We start from the raw sequence: 20,238 nt of genomic DNA on the forward strand, positions 1-20,238 counted from the left end.
TCACACATTAAAAACTTCCCTGAACAGGGCTGCCTTAAGATGTCTTCTAAATGTCAGGTAGTTGTTTATCTCTTTGACAGCTGATGGGAGGGCGTTCCACAGGGAGGGCACCACTACCGAGAAGGCCCTCTGCCTGGTTCCCTGTAGCTTTGCTTCTTGCAATGAGGGAACCGCCAGAAGGCCCTCAGCGTCCAGGCAGAACGATGGGGGTGGAGACGCTCCTTCAGGTATACTGGGCCGAAGCCATTTAGGGCTTTAAAGGTCAGCACCAACACTTTGAATTGTGCTTGGAAACATACTGGGAGCCAATGTAGGTCTTTCAAGACCGGTGTTATGTGGTCTCGGCGGCCGCCCCCAGTCACCAGTCTGGCTGCTGCATTCTGGATTAGTTGTAGTTTCCGGGTCACCTTCAAAGGTAGCCCCACGTAGAGCGCATTGCAGTAGTCCAAGCGGGAGATAACTAGAGCATGCACCACTCTGGCGAGACAGTCTGCGGGCAGGGAGGGTCTCAGCTCCTGCAGCCAATCGGAAGTCGCGGAAGCCCTGTCGGACGTTCGGGTTCCAAAGAACGTTTGCAAACCAGAACACTCATTTCCAGGTTTGTGGCGTTCGGGAGCCAAAATCTTTGACTTGCAAGGCTTTTGGGATCCAAGGTATGACTGTATAACAACAACAACAACAACAACAACAACAACAACAACAACAACAACAACACAACAACATAATGTGTTGTATGCCACAGAGGCTGTTCCGCTCTGGCCTTATCCTGCACCATTAGCAGAATGTGTTGGTAGCGTGCTAAGAGGACTAGAACTGGCTGCATCCCTTCAGGTGGTGGGCCAGCGGGTGGTGGAGAAGAGAAATCACATTTTTAAAATGCCCCCCACCTTAAAAACTCCATACAATTGAAACACCATTGCAGAGGCAAAAGGGGGCATGGTTAGAATATTTCTCCCCAGTATTGGAGTGTTGTCTTTGCAGGGATTTCTGTTGTTTTCACATGCTTTTCAAAGTACAGTGGTACCTCGGGTTAAGTACTTAATTTGTTCTGCAGGTCTGTACTTAACCTGAAACTGTTCTTAACCTGAAGCACCACTTTAGTTAATGGGGCCTCCTGCTGCCGCCACGCTGCCAGAGCACAATTTCTGTTCTCAGCCTGAAGCAATGTTCTTAACCTGAAGCTCTATTTCTGGGTTAGCAGAGTCTGTAACCTGAAGCGTATGTAACCTGAAGCGTATGTAACCCGAGGTACCACTGTAGCGTTGCTCACTTGTAGTCACAAGGGATTCAGTTCAAATTCCTGCCTTTTTCTGCTGCACCTGTAGGCCCAGCCTCAGCCAGCATTTAGCGGTGGATAGAACCACTTGCGCAACTGTGCATTTCATGGAGGAAAAGGCTGTTGGGTCACTATGTGGGCTGAATTTTGTTTGAGGATTGTGGAACATCAAATCATTGCTCTTGGTTTTCATACTGGGGGTTGCTACCTAGATATTGTGGCCTGTTTTACTCCAGATTTTTTTTTGTGGGGGGGAGCATACGGTTTCCTTGTAATTTGTATTGTTTGGTAGGATGATCTTCAGCTTAAAGAAATGTCCATATCTTTGCGAACAGTATTCTGCTTAGCTGCTTATGTGCAATGTTAATTTTACCCCCTCAGGAGGTGTTTAAGGAGCGGATCGGTTATGCCCATATATTTGAGGTCCTAAAATCTATGGGTCAGCCATCACGGGAACTGCTTGAAGAACTTTTGAATATGGTGAGACATCTGCTTGTTATGGAAATTTCTAAAATAGGGTCAGGCTGTAAAGTCGGTTGCAGCCAAAACAACAGAAGATTCTTGGTGGCAGAGCCTAACAGATTTACTGTACCATAAGCTTTTTATGACCTAAAGTCCATTTTTGTCCTATGCTTGAAACCATTTGCCACACACTTGCTACACACATGCATATACAGTGGTACCTCGGGTTAAGTACTTAATTCGTTCCAGAGGTCCGTACTTAACCTGAAACTGTTCTTAACCTGAAGCACCACTTTAGCTAATGGGGCCTCCTCCTGCTGCCGCGCCACCGGAACACAATTTCTGTTCTCATCCTGAAGCAAAGTTCTTAACCTGAAGCACTATTTCTGGCTTAGCGGAGTCTGTAACCTGAAACGCGTATGTAACCTGAGGTACCACTGTACACATGTGAGTGTAGAGAAAACAAGGCAGTGTTAGGTTCATGGTGTTTCTTTGCAAAGTCAGAATGCACACAAAAGGTGACCAATTCTTGTTTCTTATCGTATATACATACGGCTGTAGATAGAAATGCCCCAGAGCCTTTTGATTTCATTTATACTTAATATCCTCTCTCTCTCTCTCTCTCTCTCTGTCTCTCTGTAATACACGCTCACATATACCGTATTTTTTGCTCTATAAGACTCACTTTTTCCCTCTTAAAATGTAAGGGGAAATGTGTGTGCGTCTTATGGAGTGAATGCAGGCTGCGCACCTATCCCAGAAGCCAGATCAGCAAGAGGGATCAGTGTTTTCGCTGTGCAGTGATCCCTCTTGCTGTTCTGGCTTCTGAGATTCAGAATATTTTTTTTCTTGTTTTCCTCCTCCAAAAACTAGGTGCATCTTGTGGTCTGCTGCGTCGTATAGAGCGAAAAATATGGTATATTGTGGAAATGAGCTTTAATTTGCAAATAAATTACTATCCAATAAGTTCTAGAGCCCAAGTTACTCTGTTTCAGCAGAAATCTTTGTGGCACTTGAAAGAGACGCCGGCTTTATGTTAGCATAAGCTCTTAGAATCATAGAATCATAGAATCATAGAGTTGGAAGAGACCACAAGGGCCATCGAGTCCAACCCCCTGCCAAGCAGGAAACGCCATCAGAGTACTCCTGACATATGGTCGTCAAGCCTCTGCTTAAAGACCTCCAAAGAAGGAGACTCCACCACACTCCTTGGCAGCAAATTCCACTGTCGAACAGCTCTCACTGTCAGGAAGTTCTTCCTAATGTTTAGGTGGAATCTTCTTTCTTGTAGTTTGGAACCATTGCTCCGTGTCCGCTTCTCTGGAGCAGCAGAAAACAACCTTTCTCCCTCCTCTATGTGACATCCTTTTATATATTTGAACATGGCTATCATATCACCCCTTAACCTCCTCTTCTCCAGGCTAAACATGCCCAGCTCCTTTAGCCGTTCCTCATAAGGCATCGTTTCCAGGCCTTTGACCATTTTGGTTGCCCTCCTCTGGACACGTTCCAGTTTGTCAGTGTCCTTCTTGAACTGTGGTGCCCAGAACTGGACACAGTACTCCAGGTGAGGTCTGACCAGAGCAGAATACAGTGGCACTATTACTTCCCTTGATCTAGATGCTATACTCCTATTGATGCAGCCCAGAATTGCATTGGCTTTTTAAAAAAAAATATATATAAATTTTTATTAAAATTTTCCCACAAAAAACTCCAATCATATCAATTTGCACATCACATATTTTAGCTTATTGGACCTCCCTCAACTTCTCTGATAATCATTCGTAATTAAAATCCTATCTTCACATTCCTTATTTTTAATATTGCCATTAAATACTATATTTCTGTCCTTATTTGCCTTCTTACAATATTCCTTATATTTTCACAAAGCTTCTTTAAAGCACACTAGCGTTGTACATTCCTCACATACAGTTTTCAAATACTCTGTGAATTTTCCCCAGTCCTCAAAAAACCTATGATCCTTTTGGAATCTAATTTACCCAGTTAATTTGTCCAGTTCTGCATAGTCTGTTAATTTTGTTCTCCATTCATCCAAAGTCGGTACTTCTTCTTGTTTCCATTTTTGGGCCAACAATGTTCTTGCTGCTGTTATTGCATACTGAAAAAGTTTACAGTCTCTCCTATTTATGTCCATTCTTGTTATTCCCAGCAGGAAGATTTCTGGTTTCTTAACAAAGCTATATTTTAGCATTTTCTTTAGTTCATTGTATATCATCTCCCAAAACCCCCTTACTTTCTTACAATCCCACCACATATGCATAAATGTACCTTCTTTCTCCTTACATTTCCAACATTTATTGCAAGTTTTGTACATTTTTGCTAATTTTACTGGTGTCATGTACCACCTATATACCATCTTCATAACATTTTCTTTTAATGTGATACATGCTGTAAACTTCAGGTTTTCATTCCATATTCTTTGCCAATCCTCCATTTCTATGTTATATCCTAAATCTTTGGCCCATTGAATCATAACCACTTTTACTTCCTCATCCATTGTATGCCATTCCAACAAAATTTTATACATTTTGGAAATTATCTTACAATCATTATTAACAATTTCTGTTTGAAATTTTGAATCTTTATCTTTGTACCCTTTTTCTTTCACATCCTTTTTAAACATTTCACTTATTTGATAGTAGTGCAACCAGTCATAAACATGTTCTTTTATTTGTTCATATGTTCAGTCTCCACTTCCCCCCTTCCTTCACCACCAAGTCTCCATAGGTAATCCAATCACTTCTCATATTGATTTTTTTGACACCAATAACCTCTAATGGGGATAACCAATGCGGGACCCCCATTTCTAATATATTTTTGTATCTGTCCCAAACTTCCAATAACGATCTCCTGAAGATATGGTTTTCAAATGATTTATAACCCTTTTCCTTTTCTTTCCAAAGGTGCGCGTGCCATCCAAATCTGTTATAAAATCCTTCCAAATCCAGGAGCTTTGTGTTTTTAAGTTTAATCCATTCTTTTAGCCAGCAAAGACATGATGCTTCATAGTATAACTTCAAATCTGGCAGGGCAAAGCCTCCTCTTTCTTTTGCATCTGTTAATAATTTATATTTAATTCTCGGCTTTTTGCCCTGCCAGACATATCTTGAGATCATCCTTTGCCATTCTTTAAAGATCGCCGCCCCTTTTAGTATTGGTATCATCTGAAATAGAAATAACATCTTTGGTAGCACTGACATCTTGATCATTGAAATTCTACCCCAAAGGGATAGGAATTGCATTGGCTTTTTTAGCTGCCGCGTCACACTGTTGGCTCATGTCAAGTTTGTGGTCAACCAAGACTCCTAGATCCTTTTCACATGTACTGCTCTCAAGCCAGGTGTCACCCATCTTGTATTTGTGCCTCTCATTTTTTTTGCCCAAGTGCAATACTTTACATTTCTCCCTGTTAAAATTCATCTTGTCTAGTGCCATCCGCTCGTGGCCTCCATGAAAGTCAGTGGCAGCCTTAAGCCACGCAAAAATCTGCTGGTCTTTCAGGTGCCACAAACTCTCCCGTTGTTGCTGCCGCCGCTGTTCCCATTAGCTTCTGGTAACCATTCCGTTTCCTTTCCCCAAAGGCCGTTGAAGGTGATCACGCGTCTGTTGGGATGCTGGGCATAAGCAACGTCCAGCCCTTGTTGCTGTTGATTCAGTGGCTCCCAGATCTCGAGTCACACGATCTCCAGGTCTTCATCTCAAGCTTGCTGAAGCGAATTTGCTGCATCAACCGGCAGAGCCGGGCCGTCTGTGTCAATACGAACATGGTCATTCGGATTGTGGAGACCCTGGGCCAACATACCCGGCTCCACGGAGCCTGCGCCGAAAACCTGATTGTCCTCTTGGGCTCTCTGGGGAGCCAGTCGATGAGCTCCGAAGAACTCCACCAGCTCATCCGGCTGCTGAGGACTAAGGACCCCAAACAGACGCACCCGTACGTTGTCCCGGTGATGCGCGCAATTCTGACGATGGCTCGGAAGCAGGGCCTGGATAGCGCCTTGCAATATTTTGACCTCTCCCACAGCATGGCGGGCATTGCCGTCCCACCTATTCACAAGTGGCCGGGTTCTGCGTTTGCTTTCAGCGCTTGGCTGTGCCTGGACCAAGAACAAATGACTCCTGGTGCCAGCGGCAAGGGGGCCAAGAGGAAACAGCTCTACAGGTATGGCGACTGCTGTGGCAGGAAAGAGGGGGGATCCCCAGATCGGTGGGAATGGGCAAGCAAGCTGAGGTTCATGTGTTTTTTTGACGCCCTTTTGCACAGCCGCGTGCTTCACTTCCTCTACATGGCAACATAGCCGATCCTAGTTTCAAGCAGCCCCTTTGCACAGCCGATTAACGTTAAGGAGGAAGCCTGTTGTGGTTTTTGGAAGGCGGGGGAGAGTGGGAAAGCTTTGTAAGTACGACTAGTAGTAGTAGTAATAATAATAATAATAATAATAATAATAATAATAATTAGTAATTAATAATATTTGTACCCCGCCCATCTGGCTGGGTTTCCCCAGCCACTCTGGGTGGCTTCCACAGAGACCAAAAATACACTAAAAGGTCACACATTAAAAACTTCCCTGAACAGGGCTGCCTTAAGATGTCTTCTGAATGTCAGGTAGCTGTTTATCGCTTTGACATCTGATGGGAGGGCGTTCCACAGGGCGGGCGCCACTACCGAGAAGGCCCTCTGTCTGGTTCCCTGTAGCCTCACTTCTCGCAGGGAGGGAACCGCCAGAAGGCCCTCGGAGCTGGACCTCAGCGTCCGGGCAGAACGATGGGGGTGGAGACGCTCCTTCAGGTATACTGGGCCGAGGCCAGCTGTGGACAGCTGTATACTGGACACAGGCCAGCTGTGTACAGTGGTACCTTGGGTTAAGAACTTAATTCGTTCTGGAGGTCTGTTCTTAACCTGAAACTGTTTTTAACCTGAAGCACCACTTTAGCTAATGGGGCCTCCCGCTGCTGCCGCCGCACGATTTCTGTTCTCATCATGAAGCAAAGTTCTTAACCCGAGGTGCTATTTCTGGGTTAATCTGAAGCATCTGTAACCTGAAGCGTATGTAACCCGAGGTACCACTGTACCCAGGGCATCATCATCATCATCATTTTATTATTTATACCCTGCCCATCTGGCTGGGTTTTCCCAGCCACTCTGGGCAGAGCAGTAAAAGCAGAATAAAACATCAAACATTAAAAACTTCCCTAAATAGGGCTGCCTTCAGATGTCTTCTAAAAGTCAGATAATTGTTTATTTCCTTGACATCTAATGGGAGGGCGTTCACAAGGCGGGCACCACTACCGAGAAGGCCCTCTGCCTCGTTCCCTGTAACCTCACTTCTCACAGTGAGGGAACCGCCAGAAGGCCCTCAGCGCTGGACCTCAGTGTCTGGGCTGAACGACGGGGGTGGAGACGCTCCTTCAGGGATACTGGGCTGAGGTGGGTACTAAGAGGAAGAATGCTTAGGAAAGAGTGTATGCTTGGGTGAGATGGAGGAAATGGAGGACATGACTGGCGTACATGTGCACATTTGCACGATTTGAAACTGTTGTTTCGGAAAGGAGTTAGGGCCAGATTTAATTTTTTTAAAGGTCCTTTAGGGGAGGTCGATAGGAGTATAGTGTGTCAGTCTATTTTTTTTAGGTGGCACCACTGTGGCTTCCCCTGCAGAAAAATACTTCCTTTCCAAGCAATTCCAGTGGTCAGTAACATACTGGAAGGGTGAGGGCATCCATCAGCCTTCGACAGAGCCTTCGTTTCTTTTGTCTGGCAATGGCCAGCCAGCCAGTCAAGATGCTGTCTGCATAAAGAAGGGGGTTATGATCCGCGCTTGGAATTCATCTATGCAGGACGTAGTTTTTGCTGGCTCTCATGCGTTGTTTTTATAGGGCAGGCCGTGGAGAGTGACAGTGACTTGGTCTCTCTGTGGAGATCTCTTAGGTAAAAGAAAAGGTAAAGGACCCCTGTATGGTTAAGTCCAGTCAAAGGCGACTATGGGGTTGCGGCACCCATCTCGCTTTCAGGCCAAGAGAGCCAGAGTTTGTCCACAGGCAGCTTTTCCAGGGCATGTGGCCAGCATGACTAAGCCACTTCTGGCGCAACGGAAGCCAGAGCGCATGGAAATGCCGTTTTCCTTCCCGCCACAGTGGTACCTATTTATCTGCTAGCACTGGCGTGCTTCCGAACTGCTAGGTGGGCAGGAGTGGGACAGAGCAACAAGAGCTCACCCCGTTGTAGAGATTTGAACCACCAACCTTCTGATTGGCAAGCCCAAGAGGCTCAGTGGTTTAGACCACAGCACCATCTCTTAGATTGCGGGGCCAATAGCAGCAAGGTCATTTGAACTTCCTTCCCTGCCACTGTGCTCCTAATGCAGCCAAAATCCCTTCTTTTGGAAGGAAGGTGAGCTGGGAGGTCTTCTGTATTGCTGGTCTTGGGGTCTGGCCAGTTTGCATGGGGGTCGTGCAAGGTCTGATAACGACATACCTGAGTCCTAAAAAGTCACCGAAACTAGTATATAATATATTAACTTCTAAAAACCATATAATTCAAGCTTGAAATGTAAAGGGAACTTCTTTCTTGATTACACTGAAATGAAATAGCCAGTGATTGTGTTAAGTTCTATTGTAGATAGTAATATTTTTTTAAAAAACAACAACAAAACTTCACTGGCTATTTCATTTCAGTGTAAATTACTGCTGTAGATAGTAATCTTAAAAAAAAAAACACAACAAAAAAAACCTGACTGTGACCCATTTTCATGTTTTCTCTAACAACATTACAGTGGTACCTCAGGTTAAGTACTTAATTTGTTCTGGAGGTCCATTCTTAACCTGAAACTGTTCTTAACCTGAAGCACCACTTTAGCTAATGGGGCTTCCTGCTGCCGCCACACCGCCAGAGCACAATTTCTGTTCTTATCCTGAAGCAAAGTTCTTAACCTGAAGCACTGTTTCTGGGTTAGCGGAGTCTGGAACCTGAAGCGTATGTAACCTGAAGCGTATGTAACCTGAGGTACCACTGTACTGTTGTCTGTGCCTGGGATTTAACATAGTGTTGCTGAGGATTGCCACCTATTGAAATACATATTGTATACTCAGTTCACTGTGTATTTAAAAGAACAATTTCCCAAATAATCCTGGCTTAAGTCTGCTTAATTTCCGAGGTTGTCTAATGGAAGTTCAGCACAAAGTGAAATGACCTTTGATGACCGCTAGTGTTTAGAAAGGAAACCCGCATTCTTCCCACAGTGAAATTATAGACAAGCGGCCAGAGCTCAGTAGTAGAGTCATCCGGTACCTTATATGTAGAAGGACACTGCCAGGTATTTAGAAGCATTAAACATTGCTAGATAACATGAAGGATTTAAGTGGCTAGGTAGTTCAGTGCTTTGCAACCAGCAGACATGGAAGGCCGATTTGTGATTTGAGGACCCGATCCCCGCTTGGGGGAATAAAGACACGTGGACACAGTGTATAAGGTTAATGGGCAAGAAAAGGCCACAAATTTATTGATTACAGCATGTGAGAAGGTTTTGGCTTAGGCATTGGACCACGGAAGATTTGACTCCACCAACTCGGAGAGGGGTGAGTCTGAAGAGGGGTTAACCACCAGACGGGGGAGCCTGTTGATGCTAATACAACTATAAGCTCTCCCCCGATGTCACCGAGGGTCGTGCCATGGCCCCCCGCCACACAAGCATCGGACAGGATCCACGACCGCCAGATTCCTTTAACGGAATACCCATAAGTGATGGGGTAGGCGATGGCCACACCTTGCCCCCTTCCATACACCAACAACACATTCCAATGCCTAACCGCCAAATACCAAGAAAGTTGTGACGATTGCTACGAGGTAGGCGGAAAAAACCAAAAGGCCGGTGCCAATTTGCGAATTGGAAAAAATTCCTACCAGGTCCCCTGGGCAACCTGGGTGACCAACCATATATCCATAGCAAGGTCATGAGAAGAGCTAAGCCTTAAAGGGAGTGGTGGGTGGGTGACTTGAGGCGAAAGGTGGCAGGATGGCTGGCGCGGCTGCACTTGAGCAACAAACCACGCCCCCACCAAGGCCCCCGGTTTATGATCATTGGGTTTGGAGCGTTCTGCCCCCTGCTCCACTCACATGGCTGGCGTGCCATGAGCACCCAACCGGGGGCATCACGCCCCCTGCGTGATGCGGGAATTGTCTCCCGCTCACAACACCTCCCCTCCGGAAGGAGGAGAGGCCTTAGCAGACTGCCTCGGCCTTTGAGAGTTTCTTCTCATTAGAAACAGTAGCCTATGTTCTACTATGGTGCAAATTTTTTAATATGTTTATAAGGTCCTAATTTATCTCCTCGCTACTTTCTCTACACTTGGGGAACTCAGCTGAATTTTCTGTTTCACTTTTGATGGCGGAGGGCAGACTTAAGATTACAGAAATTGTAGCTAAGTTTCTCACTTTAGTCATCAAAACAAGACAATGACCGATAAAGGGAAGATAAGCTCTGAGTCAAGACTATCTGTATTCTCAAATGATTTTTGATCCTAGATTTTCTTATCCTTTTATTTAAAAGGTGCAATCTTTGGGGATGTATATTGTATTCCCCCCCCCCTTCTGTGGCTGTCTTGATAACCTTTATATGATGTCTATGGTCCATAGAACACGTAAACTAAGCTACCTATAGAATTTCAGACAGCCTCAGTTAAACAGCATTTTGCATTGCTCTGCTACGAGAGAGCTCCTCTCAGAAGTGGTTCCATGCTGAAATTGGTAGAATCTGAGAGATATCAAAATGACATGGTCTGTCTGGAAAGATAAGTACGCCCAGGTCTAAGATTGCCCTTCCATCTGAAATAATCAGCCTAGCTTCAGATGAGCCTGGGGGGCCACAGCCCTTGTGGAGACAATTCTAACTCATTGCAAAAGAAATGTTTATTATTATCTGCCAATGTGTGCCTCCGAAGAGCTGACCATATTCATTAAATATATATATATCTATCTGTAGCTTTTTTACAGGCAACGGAACAGGGTTTGAGGCATTTATTACGTGTTCAGGAATGCTAGTGGTTGCCGTGTGTACGAAGAAGGAATATGCGACCGTGATGCTGTCGGATCATTGCTTCTGCGATTCTCTCTGGGTAAGAGAGACTGTTTCAGCTGACCTTGTTGTAATGCAATAGGTAAAGGTAAAGGGACCCCTGACCATTAGGTCCAGTCATGGCCGACTCTGGGGTTGCGGCGCTCATCTCGCTTTATTGGTCAAGGGAGCCGGCATACAGCTTCCGGGTCATGTGGCCAACAGGACTAAGCCGCTTCTGGCAAACCAGAGCAGCGCACGGAAACGCAGTTTACCTTCCTGCCAGAGCGGTACCTATTTATCTACTTGCACTTTGACGTGCTTTTGAACTGCTAGGTTGGCAGGAGCAGGGACCGAGCAATGGGAGCTCACCCCGTCATGGGGATTCGAACCACCGACCTTCTGATTGGCAAGTCCTAGGCTCTGTGGTTTAACCCACAGCGCCACCCGCTTCCCTGTAATGCAATAGGACCCTTTTAAAAAGTGGACTTGGCTCTCTGTTGGTAGGCACTGGGAATTCCCTGTCAGTATAAGATAATTGACCAAGTTCAAATGACCGTTTTTCGGGTTAATGCACAAAACCTTTCCCTGGATTCTCCATTCTCATGTCATCCCTTCCTTCCTATGTTCTTGGCATAGTGCAATTAAACCCATAAGTCTTCAATTAACCATAGTTCCCAATGATGTCCAACTGGAAAACTATGATCATTGGGTTTGGAGCGACATAAACCAGCTTTGGACCATGTTTTGAGATGCTGACTTGCTCCAGGGTTGGCTCAGATGTAACAGGAAACCATGGTTTATTACAGCTTGCCATTTTTTTGTTTATTCCGTTGTAGTTGAAGACTGCATGTACGGACACAAAACTCATTCATATCTTGCCTTCTTAAGCAAAGATATTATTATCTGAAGGCAGTCATGATGTAAAGATGTAACCACGTCCTTGCCATCCCCAAGTCTCACTAATCTAGTCTGTGTAGGTCGCAATTTGGGGTGCCTGACTGTTGTTAAATCTGATTAAGATGAACCCATGGAGGCTCCTAAACTTTATTGCATTTCTTAGGTTTAATCAGTTCTCTAAAGGGTGCTTAGGAGTGTCTCTGCATGCGTTGTACCAATGATTTACAATGCTTGGATGGCGCAACATTCCTGGGTATAGGAAAGGTGAGAGGAATTTGAGCATGATAGGATAGAGATGCAAGACTTGCTCCTCAGCGAGCATTACCGTATTTTTTGCTCTATAGGACGCACCAGAGAATAAGACGCACCTAGTTTTGGGGGGAGGAAAACAAGGGGGAAAAAATTTTGAATCCCAGAAGCCAGAACAGCAAGAGGGATCTGGCTTCTGGGATACTGTGTGGCTGTTCTGGCTTCTGGGATAACAGCGCCAAGCATCTTCAGGGCAGTGGGATGAAGGCTCCCTCTGCCCGGAAGAGGCTAAGGCAGAAGACAGGGCAGGCGCCTCGCTGAAGGGGCGCTGTGCGGTTCTCCCTCTTTGCGCAGCGCCACTCCTTCGCAGGAGAGGTGCTGCACAGAGAGGGAGAACTGCACAGCGCCCCTTCAAGCGAAGCTGGAGAAGGAACAGAAGGGTCTCCTTCTGTTCCTCCTCTGGCTTCTAGGACAGGCGCCTTGCTAAAGCTTTCTGCTGCTCCCCACAGCTTGTGGGATTGGCGGTGGGGAAAGCTGAGCTTCCCTCCCCGTGCTTGTGGGGGTGGCGAGGGAAGCCCGGGTCCCCCCCCCCAGCCCCAGGGACCACACATTCGCCCCATAAGACGCACAGACATTTCCCCTTAGATTTTAAGAGGGGGAAAGTGCGTCTTAATGGAGCGAAAAATATGGTACGTCTCTCTAAGACCAATGAGAAAATCTAGGTCTGTTCCTAGTGATCTGATAAGTAATCTACTGCAATTGTTTATTTTATTTCTTGCATGGAGATGGATGCATATAGATAGATAATGTTCCTGGGTGCAAAATCTAGCAACAATTAGCCACTTGTAACTCCTCCATAGAATTAATAATGATGATGACTAAACAATATTATCATTTTTTTTTCAACAGCACAACATAAGCATTGTTCATATGCCTGGGAAGAGGCCCTTCGGTCAAAGCCTTGTATATATTTATGTGAATGGACAGCAGAAGATCTCGGCGCCCCTCAGATTTCCTGCCATGAATGAAGTAAGTCTGTGCTTTTGTCACACCTCACTTTCCCCCTGCATAGAATATGGACCTTTAGCTTTCATTGTGATGCATAAAGAAAAGAGGTATGCAACAAGTGAGTTTGTCACATCAGCTTTTGCTTATGGTTGCCTCTAAACTGGATAGTCAAGGAAGATTCTCCAAAATGAACAGCATGTTCTGAAAGTGGTAGAAGGATTATTAACTGAGACCTGTAAAGAGTAATACCTTTTATTACACCTGTAATATTATACTGGCTTCCAATACAGTGGTGCCCCGCAAGACGAATGCCTCGCAAGACGAAAAACCCGCTAGACGAAAGGGTTTTCCGTTTTGGAGGTGCTTTGCAAGACGAATTTCCCTATGGGCTTGCTTCGCAAGACGAAAATGTCTTGCAAGTTTTTCCGACTTCCCCCCTCCCCCCCCTTTTTCTAAGCCGCTAAAAGCCGCTAATAGCCGCTAAGCCGCTAATAGCGCTAATCCGCTAAGCCGCTAATGGGCTTGCTTCGCAAGACGAAAAAAACGCTAGACGAAGAGACTCGCAGAACGGATTCTTTTCGTCTTGCGAGGCACCACTGTAGGTTGTCAGGCTCGATGACCAGGGGTCATTTACCTTTACCTTTTACCTGTCAGGCTCAACTCAAATCTTGTGGTATTCTGCTCACGGAAGACTGTTTCTTTTTCTTTTCTCTCTCTCCCCCCCCCCCTTTTTCAAATGCTTTATTAGATCCAATACAGTATAACAAAAACCATCAGTGGATATTGAAGACAAAATAAAAAATAAACAGCCATTCATTCCTTGATTGATACTTATTTTTTACATCATTTTGTAATAACGTGACCTCCGATCTTCCTGAATTTGATTCCTTAAATACGCACTTGACTATATTTTCTCCATATTGTTTAGCTTACTTAAAATTATATAAAGCTGTCCTATTTACACATAGAAACTCAATCAAAGCCTGCCAGTGGATTAATATTTTAACAGTGTTCTTTTACATAGGTAAAGGTAAAGGTACCCCTGACCATTAGGTCCAGTCGCAGACGACTCGGGGGTTGCGGCGCTCGTCTCGCTCTATAGGCCAAGGGAGCCGGCGTTTGTCCGCAGACAGTTTTTCTGGGTCATGTGGCCAGCATGACTAAGCCGCTTCTGGTGAACCAGAGCAGCGCATGGAAACACCGTTTACCTTCCCGCAGGAGTGGTACCTATTTATCTACTTGCACTTTGATGTGCTTTTGAACTGCTAGGTTGGCAGGAGCTGGGACCGAGCAACAGGAACTCACCCCGTCACGGGATTCGAGCCGCCGACCTTTTGATCAGCAAGCCCTAGGCTCTGTGGTTTAGACCACAGCGCCACCCATGTCCCTTTTTTTACATAGACTGTGTATATATCCCACTGTTTCAGCAAGTGGAATCTTCTTTGAATGGAAGGGGAAGGAAGTGTTTTTTCCACTTATTTCCCCTTCACCAGCTCTAGAATGGTTGAGGGATGTCTCTGAGAAGCTGGGGCGATTGTGTGAGCCATGGGGACCTGCAGGAGAAACGTGAGCATTTGTGAAAATCGCCTCCTACCTCCTTCTGTTGACAGACAGAAGTCTCTGCTGCCTTTGAGGGAAGGGGATACAATGGATACAACCTTTTAAACTTTGCAGCAAAATAACCTGACATAGTAAAAAAGTGGTGTGTGCTCACGAGCTTTAAAGGCTAGTAAAGTTTTGTTTATCAATTCAAAGTTTCATTGAGGCTTTCAAATTCCATAGTGCAACACACAAGGAAAAAATAATAACCACCTGTAAAAGAAACCAAAACACAAGAGCGTAAGAGTGTATATCTAATATACATATGTATCACGAAAGACAACAATCTCTGTTATTCAGCAAACCTCAAGTTAAAACAGCTGATGTCTCAGTAAAAAGTCGACCCAAATTTATTTATTTTTTGAGAGTTTGGTCACACTAAAGACCAGCTTAAAGTTTTTTACGGCCTTTGACATAAAATTCACACATAATCAGTCCTTTTTTTCCTGGGGGTGCGCATTTTGTGAATCTTAAGTTTGGCCTCGTTGAGGGGCAGTATTTTAGTAGGAGTAGGAAAATGAGAGTACCCCTAAACATTTTTTTAGAAAAAAAGCACCGCACATAATAGATACGTGTTTGTATGTGTACATATACCTATATGAAATTTTATTAAATATATTTTACCCTGCCTTTGCATTAAAATGCTTAAGGCAGCTTACAATCATTTAAAAGACAACTTTAAAAAGCAAGAAACAAAAGCCGTAGCTGATAACCAGTGGCAAGAGACAGGAGATAAAACTATTTGAAATTAGCATTCTAAGGAGATTAAAGGTAACACTTGAGAGGCCAAATGTTTGTATAAAGACCAAGATCTTCACGCAGTGATAATTTTGGCCCTTTATGGCTATCTGTTTGTATGTGCCAAACTGCATTAAATTTTCTAATTTGTGTTATGTGTTTTTTTTTGCCACATGGGGGAAATTCTCCAGTCTTTCACTTCTTGCTGCATTGGTTCTGCTGGCCAAAGGACAACCACTCCACCGCCATCCCAGATCCCAGATCCGCCTTTTTCATCCCCTGCTCTGCCCCATCGGACGTCGCTCGGTGGTATTCTTAGCCCAGGCAGCTGGAGTGGGCTGCTGGGCAAGCCAGAACACATCACTAAGCTGATCTCAGCAGGAACGCAGGACAGCGAGTGGGGATGCCCGACCTCTCTCGAAGGCCAGCTTGGGTCAGTTATCATATTTCATGAAGCCTTGCAGCCTACTCATGTGAAAGCGTTGTATTTGGCAGGTGAGCATTCCGAAGTGCAGTTTGGTTTTTCACATTGAAATTTTACAGAGATATATCAAACATAAATAATCAAAAACAATATTCCAATGAATCTGCTGGATTTCCTCCCCTTTGTGGGTCCTGTTGTTAATCATTTCCTTCTGCATCTTTTACAATAGTCCAAATCTTTTACATCTCCATTGTATCCATAATTCACCCTTAAACTACAAGTGATATTCCAATCCTACTAACAACTTTAACTGTTTACAATGGTTTTTAAGATAAGTTATAAATTCCCCCCATTCCTTATTAAAATTATGGTCTTCCTGATTTTTTATTCTTCCGGTCATTTTAGCCATTTCAGCATAGTCCATCTGCCATTCTTCTCTGGTAGGGACTTTGTTTTCTTTCCATCTCTGGAAAGTGAAGTTTACTTTGGGTATTTTGACCCCTCTTCTGTTGTTCTGAAGTTTTAGTCTGCCTAGGAATCTCTTTTGTTTCCAGTTGCTATGGTCTATTATTATGAATAATAATTAATTAAATTTCTGTACTGCCCTTCATCTGAGGCTCACAGGCCGGTTTGCAAATCTCTGAACTGACATAGTTCTTCCGCTGTCTAGTCCCTGCTTTTATAAAGGTTAAAGTAAAGGTAAAGGTACCCCTGCCCATACGGGCCAGTCGTGTCCGACTCTGGAGTTGCACACCCATCTCGCTTAAGAGGCCGGGGCCCAGCGCTGTCCGGAGACACTTCCGGGTCACGTGGCCAGCGTGACGAGGCTGCTCTGGCGAGCCTGCACCAGCGCAGCACACGGAAACGCCGTTTACCTTCCCGCTATAAAGCGGTACCTATTTATCTACTTGCACTTAGGGGTGCTTTCGAACTGCTAGGTGGGCAGGAGCTGGGACCGAACGACAGGAGCTCACCCCATCACGGGGATTCGAACCGCCGACCATGCGATCGGCAAGTCCTAGGTGCTGAGGTTTTACCCACAGCGCCACCTGTGTCCCCCAATATAAAGGTTAATTTGCCCCAATTTAGTCTCATTTGTTTTCTCTACCTTCTTCTTTTTTGCTAACTTTATCTCTCACAGAAATGTGTGTTCATAAACACATGCACACAGTTCTGCGATTTGCCCTTGATTTTCTCCCATGCTTCATAACTAGCTTCACACTCATATTACAAATGGAACTCTGGTTACGCTTTAGCCGTGTGTGTCATCTGTTCCAATAAAAGACTGAGTACAGTAAAACTGGCAAATGGAATGGGCATCTGTATTACTATCCCATTAAGTAACCACTGAGCCTCTTGGGCTTGCCGATCAGAAGGTCAGCAGTTCGAATCCCTGCGATGGGGTGAGCTCCCGTTCCTCTGTCCCAGCTCCTGCCAACCTAGCAGTTTGAAAGCACATCAGTGCAAGTAGATAAATAGGTACCACTGCAGCGGGAGGGTAAACAGCATTTCTGTGCACTTTGGTTTCTGTCATGGTGTTCTGTTGTGCCAGAAGTTTAGTCCTGCTGGCCACATGACCCGGAAAGCTGTCTGCAGACAAATGCCGGCTCCCTTGGCCTGAAAGAGAGATATGCGCTGCAACCCCATAGTCGCCTTTGTCTGGACTTAACCGTCCAGGGGTCCTTTCCCTTTCCCTTTTTACTTAGGTTTGAACCACATTGGGGACAAATATCATGAATGAAATAGTTGCTTCCATTTAGAGAACTCGTAAAACCTTTTATTGGCATCACATACACATCCGAAACAAAACAAATCAATACAGAATTACCACTTCCCCAGTGACACGAAACATTTGCTGAAAGAAAGGAGGCAGAGCAGTCTATCATCACATCTCTTGGTGTCCAGGGAGATCAGACGTCTGCAGTGTATTTTGATGACAAAAAACCAAATAGAGCCACTAACTTGGTGAGCTCCTGATCATTCCCCAGTAATAGAAAATGTATGACCTCTGACTCTGGTTTCCATTTGGGGATACAGAGTTGATCTAGAGATTGCTGGCGGAGATCAGCATATCGTTTACAACTGAGAACCATATGTGTGAGGGTTTCCACCAGGTGGTCTTCACATGGGCAAGTTCTTTCTTCTTCCACCCTGCCCGAGAACCTTCCCCAAAGGAGGAAGGGTGGATTTGAATTAAACTGGCCAGCGAAAATGCCCTTCTTTCTTGAGGGTTAAGCAGAAATTCAAGGTAATTATGGTTAGTTTCATGTGCCCAAGAAAGTTGAAAATGAAAGAGGGGAATGTTGATTTATTTATTTCAAAACCACATGTGTCATTCCCCCCCCTCTCTTCTTCTTTTTCATCTGCATCTGGGCTGTTATATACCGTATTTTTTGCTCTGTAAGACTCACTTTTTCCTTCCTAAAAAGTAAGGGGAAATGTGTGTGCGTCTTATGGAGCGAATGAAGGCTGCGCAGCTATCCCAGAAGCCAGAACAGCAAGAGGGATTGCTGCTTTCGCTGTGCAGTGATCCCTCTTGCTGTTCTGGCTTCTGGGATTCAGAATATTTTTTTTCTTGTTTTCCTTCTCCAAAAACTAGGTGCGTCTTGTGGTCTGGTGCGTCTTATAGAGCGAAAAATACGGTGTTTTGTCTGTTTAGCTTCATACCACTTGTTACATACATACTATGGGGCCAGTGGCCCCAGAGAGAGAGATGAACTTCCACATTTGCTTCAAAAGAAACATCCAGCCAGGCCGGAGGAACAGGGAGGGTGTGTGTGTGTGTGTGTGTGTGTGTGTGATGTGAGATACATTGAGATGCGCCTTCAGCTCTCTCGATAGGCAGTCTGCATGGCAGCTTTGCTTCTGCTGCTAGATTGGGGAGTACGTGTTAAGTCAGGCTGTCAGCACCAATGTTAAACCTATTGTGGCTTTTTGTGTCTCTCTCTCCCCGCCCCCAATATTTTGAAGGTCCGAACTGCTTAACTCCATGGAAATCTCAAGACTCCGAAACAGCCGATTTGCCCAGTAAAATGCTTCTTCATTATACTCCCAAGGTAGGAACTCCATTTTCCTGTAGTTTTGCTTTGATGGCTTTAGAAGAGGATTATACAAATATGGTGAGGATACCACCAGCTTTAGCCATGATAACTAAGCAGAATTTCTGTACAGTGGTACCTTGGTTCTCAAACGCCTTGGTACTCAAACGACTTGGAACCCAAACACTGCAAACCCCGGAAGTAAGTGTTCTGGTTTGCAAACTTTTTTCAGAAGCCGAACGTGCTCCCTTTTGAGTGTTACACTTCTCTTTTGAGAGTTACGCTTCTGATTTGAGTGCCACACTTTTTGAGTGTTACGCTGAGGTCTGTTTGGTTTTGCTATTTATTTTGCATTTTTGTGGCTCTTTTTTGTGTTTGTTTTTGTGACTGTGTGGACTGTTTGTTTTTGTGCCCAGGTCAGCTACTGATTGATTGACTGATTGATTGATTGTGTGACTGCAGTACATTGTTGCTTTCATTTTATGGATCAATGGTCTCGTTAGATAGTAAAATTCACGTTAAATTGTTGTACTAGGGGTTGCTTTTAAAAGTCTGGAATGGATTAATTCATTTTGCATTACTTTCTCTGGGAAAGCACGCCTTGGTTTTGGAATGGACTTCTGGAATGGATTAAGTTTGAAAACCAAGGTATCACTGTACAGTGCCTGAGCTTATTTGTTAAAGAGTGCTTAGCTCATTTTCTCCTATTTTTTGGACAGGCTTGCAGAAGCCCAATATGTCTTGACCTTTCCCCCAATCTTCTACATGGAAGGCTAACAGGGAACAAAGTGGTGAACTGGGACATTAAGGTAAACATCTCCAATGGCTTTTAACGACTGTGGGATTCCACAAGGGTTTGGATTATATTATGTGTATGAGAAATGACCACCCAGAGAGCCAGTGTGGTGTAGTGGTTAAGAGCGGTAGACTCGTAATCTGGGGAACCGGGTTTGTGTCTCCGCTCCTCCACATGCAGCTGCTGGGTGACCTTGGGCCAGTCACACTTCTCTGAAGTCTCTCAGCCCCACTCACCTCACAGAGTGTTTGTTGTGGGGGAGGAAGGGAAAGGAGAATGTTAGCCGCTTTGAGACTCCTTCGGATAGTGATAAAGCGGGATATCAAATCCAAACTCTTCTTAACATTTTGGTGGAGCTAATGGTCTCAATCCTCTCTCTCTCTCTCTGTGTGTGTTTCTAAGACCAAAGCAGGGATGGGGAGAGTAGATAGAAAGCAAAAAACCTGGCGGGGGAGATCAGTAGAGATACCTTGGAGGTGCTTTACAAAAGGGTACATAAAATCTTGACACTTTCATAGCAATGCAATCCTATGCAGGTCCATTTAGAAATAAGTCTTACTGTACGTGTAAAGAATTGTGAGTTTCTAAAGGCAAGTCTGCAGTGCAACTTTCTGCAGTCGCAGTGAGCAGGAAGAGCGTGCGTTGACTCTTGACATCTGGGTTGTGTTGTTGTTTAG

General features: G+C 44.8%; 1 protein-coding gene across 4 annotated transcripts in view; it reads left to right on the forward strand.

Moving 5' to 3' along the window:
• Nucleotides 1-20,238, forward strand: part of NBEAL1 (neurobeachin like 1) — a 149,940-nt gene that overhangs the window by 64,060 nt on the left and 65,642 nt on the right. For all 4 annotated transcript variants that reach the window (XR_014153462.1, XM_081850394.1, XM_081850396.1 and 1 more), the window contains 7 exons: nucleotides 1,658-1,756; nucleotides 5,341-5,921; nucleotides 10,738-10,870; nucleotides 12,868-12,987; nucleotides 15,495-15,798; nucleotides 18,698-18,783; nucleotides 19,485-19,574. Coding sequence is in view for 3 of the 4 variants with exons in the window: in XM_081850394.1 (XP_081706520.1) it covers nucleotides 1,658-1,756; nucleotides 5,341-5,921; nucleotides 10,738-10,870; nucleotides 12,868-12,987; nucleotides 15,495-15,798; nucleotides 18,698-18,783; nucleotides 19,485-19,574 (1,413 nt within the window). In the remaining variant the exon portion in view is untranslated. The remainder of the gene's footprint in view (nucleotides 1-1,657; nucleotides 1,757-5,340; nucleotides 5,922-10,737; nucleotides 10,871-12,867; nucleotides 12,988-15,494; nucleotides 15,799-18,697; nucleotides 18,784-19,484; nucleotides 19,575-20,238) is intronic.

The sequence above is a fragment of the Podarcis erhardii genome (assembly GCF_964252035.2).
Source record: "Podarcis erhardii genome assembly, chromosome: 1".
Lineage (NCBI taxonomy): Eukaryota > Metazoa > Chordata > Lepidosauria > Squamata > Lacertidae > Podarcis > Podarcis erhardii.